Genomic DNA, 8,090 nt, shown 5'->3' with positions numbered 1-8,090 from the left:
AACAAGCCAAAACTAATTTTGGTATAAGTGCTGAGCGTGTACGTGCCGGTACACGACGCCGTGGCGCGGCACGGCGCCGCGCCATCTGCCGGCGGCGGTGCCGTACCGTTGCACGGCAAACGGCGCCGCACCGTAGACATGGGTCCACGCCCATACACATACTTTCTATTTATCTTACTTCTTAACAAATTATTTCTAGCCTCTTTTTGAGAAAGTTGCAAACGGTATTTCAATTCATGTGGATAGCTCTCATAATTATAAAGAGGTTCTACATCATTTGTCAGATTACTAGGGAGAGAACATTTCTTACCAAACACCAACTCGTACGGGGTGAAATCTGTTTCAGTATGAACTCCTGTATTGTAAGAGAAACACCAAAAAGGAATCCACTTACTCCACATCTCCGGGTGATTCTCTGTTTGAATACGTAGAAACGCATTCAAATGTTTGTGAGTGACTTCCAGAGCTCCTATGGACTCGTGATGGTGGGCTGTTGAGTTGAGTTGTTTAATATTTAATAATTTACATACCTCTTGAAAAATTTCTGATAAAAACTCCTTCCCTCTATCTGTAGCTATACATTTTGGCACACCATACCTGAGAATAAAATTATTAACAAACGATCTTGCTACTTCATCAGCTTTTTTGGAAATTAAGGGATAACCTTCTACATATTTTGTCAGTTCGCATTGACACGTTAGTATATAAGAATAATTATCATTATCTCTTTCCAAAGGACCAACAAGATCTAAGAATACTTTTTCAAATGCAGTATGCGCTGTACTAGTAATTTCCATTGGTTCTTTCTTTGGTATTGAATGTTTTTGACGTTGACAACTGTCGCAACGTTTTACAAATTCTCTAACATCTTTATCAATACCAGGCCAGAAATAATATTTCTTTATGTTGTTTGACATTCTTCTCATACCAGCATGGCCACTGCTAGGCAAGAGATGAAAATCATTTAAAATTATTTTTCTATCATGTTTATTCTCAATTCTTTTTACATTACTTAAAATACATATACGCGGTCCGGACCTATTCTTATCGTTTTTTATTTTATCTAATAATTTTTCTATAAAAATTTCATTATCTTTACTCTTTAATATGTATATTTCTTCTAACTTTAATAAATTACAAAAATTATCTTATTCTTATTAATCTAGAAATTTCACATAAATTGTTCTTTTACTTTCAATATAGCATAATATTTTATTTTCTTTTGTGATAATTCCCTCTTTTTTAAATTGTTTTAGTCCCTTAATATCAATAAGTTTTAATTCTACTGATTCTTTCGGTCTTATATGGGTACTTACGACCTTTGGTTGATCAGGCCTCAAGTCTAAAGCATCCATATCTACCGATGAATCTAGTTTATTTAATTTTCTTGCGCCCGCTCTTGTCATAACATTAATAACACTTTCGTGCATTTCTTTTAAATCATTTAATGTGATTCTAGACAATGCATCTGCAGCTGCATTTTCAGAACCTTTAACATATTCTACTTCAAAATTATATTCCTCTAATATGATTCTAAATTTCATGAGCCTACTCGAAGGATCTCTCATATTGAACAAGTATACTAGTGGTTTATGGTCTGTCAGTATTTTAAATGGGCGTCCATATAAATATGGACGAAAATACTTCACAGCCCATACTATTGCTAGCAATTCTTTTTCTATCACTGGATAATTCTTTTCACCTTTATTTAAGCTCCTACTAGCATAAGCTATTGGTCGTCCATTTTTGTTTGATAAAATTGCTCCTATAGCATTATTTGAAGCATCAGTTTGTACTATAAATTTATTTTGTTCCGAAAAATCGGGATACTGTAACACAGGTGGGCTTATTAGTAGTTCTTTTAGTTTTTCAAAAGAGTTTTGACTTTCGGTATTCCATTCAAATGGTACGCCTTTTCTAGTTAATTTATTTAAAGGATATGCGATTTCTGCAAATTTTGGTATGAATTTTCTATAGTAATTCGTGAAAGCTACAAATCTTTTTACTTCGTCTGAATTTGTAGGAACTGGATAATTTTGTACTGCAGATATTTTTGCAGGATCCGGCATTATACCTTCATTAGAAATCACATGACCTAAATACAAAATTTCTTTTTTAAGAAAATCGCATTTTACTGGGTTCAATTTTAAATTGACCTGACGTAATCTTTCAAAAACATCTTGTAAATTTTTATTATGAATTGTTAAATTACGGCCAAAAACAATTAAGTCATCTAAATAAATTAGACATTTTTCATAATTTAGACCAGCCATTGCCAATGTAATCATTCTGGAAAATGAACTTGGGCTAGTTTTAAGTCCCATTGGCATACGTGTCATCTGATACTGTCCTGAATGGAAAGCTGTAAATTTTCTACTGTTTTCATCTAAATTAACATTATAGTATCCTTGATGCAAGTCTAAATGTGTGAAATAAATGCTACCTGACAACGAGTCCAGAATTTCAGTAATATCTGGTAGTGGGAATTTATCGTCTTCAATCTGATTATTCAATTTCCTATAATCTACGACAAGCCTCCATTTTTTGTCTCCTGTTGAATCTGATTTTTTAGGTACTAACAGTATTGGACTAGACCAATCGCTCTTGCTAGGTTCAATTATCCCTTCCTCTAACATTTTATCAATTTGGCGTTTAATTTCGTCCTTTTGAGAGTATGGCAAACGATATTGTTTTGAAAAGATTGGATTTGTATTAGGTTTGACAGAAATAGTATGTGTGTATACATCAGTAGTACTTAATTTATCACCAGGGAGGTAAAATATATCTGAATATTTAGCGCAAATGTTCTCAATAGTTTTTTGTTCCTCAATATTTAAATGTTGCAATTTCATTAATGAGAAAAGTTTTTTCACTCTATTTGAATCGGTCGTTGACTTTTCAAATTCACAAATATTATAGTTACTAACTTTATCAATTTTTGGATTTATTTCTGTGAGTTGAACATCATTTTCAGTAACATTAAGTATTCTAACAGGAATCAATCCATCTTTTGGTGAACATATGGAACTTGCTAAAAATATACCATGTTTTATTTCTTGAGATAATATGACACAATCTTCATTAATGTCCGTATGTATAAAATGTATTGACTCGCTTCTAGCTGGGATCTCAAAAATAACATTACATGTATTTATTAAAGGTAAAGTAATTTTCGAATTAATAAATAATGTCAAAGTATTTTTACTGAAGTCTAATTGAGCTTTGCATCTATTTAATAAATCACGGCCTAAAATTCCACTTCCTTTAATTGGTAAATTTTGAAAAACAAAAAACTTATGATTGAATGTTTCATTATTAAAAGTTAATGGTAAAAATAAGTATCCTATTGCTTGTACACTTCCACCTAAACCGTTGATTGTTACATTCTCCTTATGGATTGGAATGTTACATTCTATAGCATGTTTATACGTACATGCCGATATTGATGCTCCAGAATCTACTAAAAAATATTTTTTGTTATAATTATTACATGATGATGAAAGTAAAGAAATATAACAATTACTATCACTGGCTAAAATAAATTTTTCACTATTCCTCACGAAAAAACTGATTCAAAGAAAGTTCTGACTCTTCAAATTTTTCGAAATTATTATTATCATTATCATGCATTAAATGAATATTACGATTATTACGCATCCCTTGATTTCCTCTAGTTGAATTAAAAAATTTACCTCTCTGCTGTGGACCTCCGCTACTTCCTCGCGTGTACTGACCTCGTGACCCTTGTCCTCGAGAAGCTAGATGAGCTGCTTGCTGTCCTCGAGCTCTTCCTCTATGTACAGGATAGCGGCAACGTCCTCCACGCCAGCTTCTATAATAATTTGAACCATTGTTGAAATATTTATTATGGTATGGTTTCTTGTACATACCCATGATTTCTCCAGATGTTGAAGGAATTGATACTTCTTCATCTTGGGCTGCCTGTACAGCATCTTTAAGTGAACTATAATTCCTGGCAGAAATAATCGTACTAAGTCGACGATTACGCAAGCCGTCAGCAAATTGCTTAACAGCCATTTTTTCATTAATAGGTTTTAATATTTTATAGCATTGATCATTCCCGTCAGCTTGCGTTATCGTTAAATCAACAAATAGTTCCGTTATTTCTTTACCATAGTCAGCAATTGACAAGTCATTTTGTCTAATTTTTTGTAATTTATTTTGTATTGCCGTTGCAGCTTTCTTACACAATAATACATTTCTCATATCAATAATTAACTCATTAACTGATTCATATTTTGATTTTAATTTTAACTTAGCTTCAGGAGAAAGCCTACTTTTTAATACGAAATTAATTAAATTTTGTTTACATGTATCTTCTTTCAATAAAGTATTATAATATTCAATGTTATCAATCAACTGTTTTGTATTCGACTCCTCATTTGTCATAATAGGTAAAAGATTTAACGCCGTTTTTAAATCAAAAGAATTCATGTTGAACGATGACTTCGGCTTATCACTATTACACAACACTAAAATATTTTCATGTAACTCTAAAAATCGACTACAATAATTTTTGATTAATATAATATCATCCGAACTATAATATTTTCTCTTAAGTTTTTCTTCAAAACCTATCAGCCACGTCTCATATTTCTCATAGATTGCATTAATCTCATTTAATTTGTTTACTAACACTTTTTCCGTTCTTCGACTGGCTCCTAATTTAATTAAATATACTCTAATTTTCTTTAATTCCTCATACAATGATATAATAGTTTCCATTAGTCACTTACCACCATAACGTAGAGTAAAATATTCTTGTACCTGTGCACATAAAGAACATAACACATTAAAAAATAAATAAAAATAGACTTTAAAATATAATCGCGATTACAATTAACACTATCAAGTCCAAAGTTCAGTCACAGTGCATCATCCGTCCGTCCGTATATGGAAAGTCGCTGCATTCCTTACCGGTGACCTATATCTCGTACATAAAATTATTATTAGGATATTTGATTATATATTTAAGATACTTTTTTTTTTTTTTTTTAAGTAGATTATTGTATTTTATTATTTTCACTTTTTTTTTTTTAATATTTATTTTTATATAATAAATTTTCACTTTTGAAATATATTTATGCACTTTTATTTTTATTTATTTTTTACACCATTTCTTTTGAATAGATTTTTTGGGGTGGGTTAAGGTCTTCCAACTGTCGCCGGAAAAGTGATCTTCTTATAGTCGCCCGATTTATCTCCTTAACAATCCATTTTCTATGGCATTTTCTATATAGTCGATATATGAAGAACAGCACGCCACACAGTATAATTAACAGGATAACACACAGGATAATATTTGTAGTGCTCATATGAAAACGAATTTGTTCTGTAGTTGCTTTATTATCGCCAGCCGCAGCATTCTGGATGACCAGGGTTTCTTCTTTAGACTGTGGGGAGCCCATTATTTTTGTGAAATTTTTTATTCACGTGTACACTAGCGTTTAGTCCGAAACAAAGATAGAACTGGTACTTTTCCATTGTCCTTATTAACGATTACACGAGTAACGTCTCAAATTCGCGGCGCGGTGGAAGATTCCATAGGCAGGGTCGCCATATAAGGGTGTGACGTAGTCAGGTAAATGAAACGAGTGAATGCTCGAATAATACTACTATATTTGAAGGAATAACACAATTATATAGGTGGTACAAAGATTAACATAATAGAAGATTAAATAGGTACTTAGTCTAACCTCACAGTTTTCCCATGCAGATTGTCAAACAAGTCATCAAGGGAAAGGCTAAAAAACTTGGGATTCTTCTTTTAAGTTGTGGGTTTTCAACCTTCTTCTATTCTATCACTTAGCCATAGTTGAACGTGACCTTTCAGTATTTTACAGCGAGGCTTTACTTCCTCTGAGGTGGGATACCTAACTCTTTTTATATGTCCAGGTGATATATCTTAAAAATGATGTACCTACTATTTAGCTATTTTATTCAAATAATAAACGATTAATTACATTTAAAGTTGTTTTATTATTAATTTAATGTGGTGGTTACGAGTATAAGAAAACATAGATACATATGTAGAATCAAATTATGAAGATCTTCCTTTATTTACGTGGTGGGTGCACTATTTTCGTGGCTCTTAATTATTGGACTCATCTCTAATATTATATTCCGTTGTTTGCTCTTAATTTTTAAAAGGTCTCTCGTGGTTAGGACTCCCTAGATTTTACCAGCAACTTCGCTCGCGAGATATTAGCGGCACCAACATTAGACTACAGGTTTTTCGCAAATTCCGCGGAAACTTTAGTTTTAACTGTGATGAAAGGTACCTAAGGTAATATCCTTCTCCGTGCTCCACACTATATGTTCACAAAATTTCATGCAGATTGGTTAAGTAAGTAGTTTAAATGTGAAGGTAACAAACAAACTCATTTTCGCATTTATAATGTTATTCTGGAATCGAAACCAAGAAAATAACATGCAATAATAATTTGTTGCAATATACAAATAAATTGCAACCATCCGTACATATTTATTTCATTAATTTATCGTCAAATAGACCAGTATCGATATCGACATCAATAAAAGCGATTGGACAACACTGGTTGTAACGACTATACAACCTTTTAGTTCATGAAAGTGGACCCTTTTTTTTCTCACGCTCTTTATATTCTGTAAGTTGGGAATGTAATTATAATAATTTTAATGTTGTTGTGTACAGTCAGCTCGCATGAAAAGATTGATGAATGTAGATGAAGCAAGTGCAGTACTTAATCGTTGCAAGCAAATACATGTGGAATGATATCCCTCGTTATGAAGGTTTTGCATGGTATCTAAGTTTTATCTCAGATTTGCAATAGGTACTACATACCTTAAGGAGTCTACTTCGTAAGAGATGTTAAAAGCATTAGGATAAAGGCGTGATTATATGTATGTATATGTAAGTATATTATACATTCGACAACGTTTTTTTCCCTTAAGTGGTAGACAGAGTAGTAATTGAGAATCAACTAAGTAAGTAGTGGCAGGTTGCTGGCCCATCGCCTAAAACAAGAACTCCATATTTATAAGGAGTTCCCTTCATTGACTTTACAATATGCACCGTAAGGGAAGCAGCTGGTATACTTACACACTAAGTATTTTTTTCATCGCTTTCAGACAAGCGTTGCTGCTATCGCGAATCGCGATCTCGTTATCTACATACAAACAAATATCACATCTTTATCCTTTACGGCGTAGACAGAGCCAACAGTCTCGAAAAGGTTGAAAAAGGCCACGTTCATCTAAAATGCGATTCACGTACTAAAGTAGGTAAGTACTTAGTACTCGTATTTGGTAGACAATAACTTGGATGTTACAACTAGTTGTGCGTATCAGTTGGTCCACGAGGCGTTACAGTTTGCTTGGCCATTGCGTGAAAAAAGAATCTCTAACATTTTTTCCATGGTTATCTATCTAAATTGGTTTTTACCTACTTCGAGGTGGCAATGAGTCACTCGGCCACCCTTTAAACTATAATGATAAAATTGCTTACAAGTTGAAGATAATTACATATACTTACCTGCTAGGAATTATATTTTGCTTAATTGCAAAAATTTTTGTGGTAGTTTATTCTCGTGAACTGATAACATTAAAAGTTAGGTAGGTAAAAGACTGATAAGATTTTCATAGAAAAATATGTTTTAGTTTGTTTCATACAACCATAAAATCACGCCTCTTTCCCTTTCTTTAGTTTGTTTCATTTGCATTTAATTTCTGTGTTATAAGTTCTAATGAGTACGTTTTATCTCAGATTTGCAATAGATACTACATACCTAAAGGGGTCTCCTTCGTACGAATGTTAAAAGCATTAGGATAAAGGCGTGATATAGGTTTACCTAGTTTAGTTATTACAAAGTTATTACTAAGTTTTTATTACTAGGTTTAGTTATTTACAAATAACTAAGTAGGTATCTAAGTATATTATACATATAACAACGTTTTTTTCCCTTACGTGGTAGACAGAGCCAATAGTATTGTAAAGACTGAATGGCTTAATGATGTAATTGAGAATCAAATAAGTAGGTAGTGGCAGGTCGCTGGCCCATCGCCTCAAACAAGAACTCCATATTTATAAG

General features: G+C 32.5%; 1 protein-coding gene across 1 annotated transcript; it reads right to left on the bottom strand.

The window, feature by feature from the left end:
• Nucleotides 1-3,247: 3,247 nt before the first annotated feature.
• On the bottom strand, nucleotides 3,248-5,717 carry LOC132901867 (uncharacterized). Its single transcript, XM_060944813.1, has one exon. It carries the CDS (start codon nucleotides 4,744-4,746, stop codon nucleotides 3,550-3,552), a length of 1,197 nt encoding a protein of 398 aa, XP_060800796.1. The 5' UTR covers nucleotides 4,747-5,717; the 3' UTR covers nucleotides 3,248-3,549.
• Between the last annotated feature and the right edge of the window lie 2,373 nt (nucleotides 5,718-8,090).

This window comes from Amyelois transitella, chromosome 6 (assembly GCF_032362555.1).
Source record: "Amyelois transitella isolate CPQ chromosome 6, ilAmyTran1.1, whole genome shotgun sequence".
Taxonomy (NCBI): domain Eukaryota; kingdom Metazoa; phylum Arthropoda; class Insecta; order Lepidoptera; family Pyralidae; genus Amyelois; species Amyelois transitella.
Note: the sequence above shows the minus strand (reverse complement) of the source record. Positions and strands in the feature narration are given on the sequence as shown.

What these genes read in the sequence shown, in the direction of transcription:
- LOC132901867 (XM_060944813.1), bottom strand. Translation starts at nt 4,746, where the DNA reads ATGGAAACTATTATATCATTGTATGAGGAATTAAAGAAAATTAGAGTA.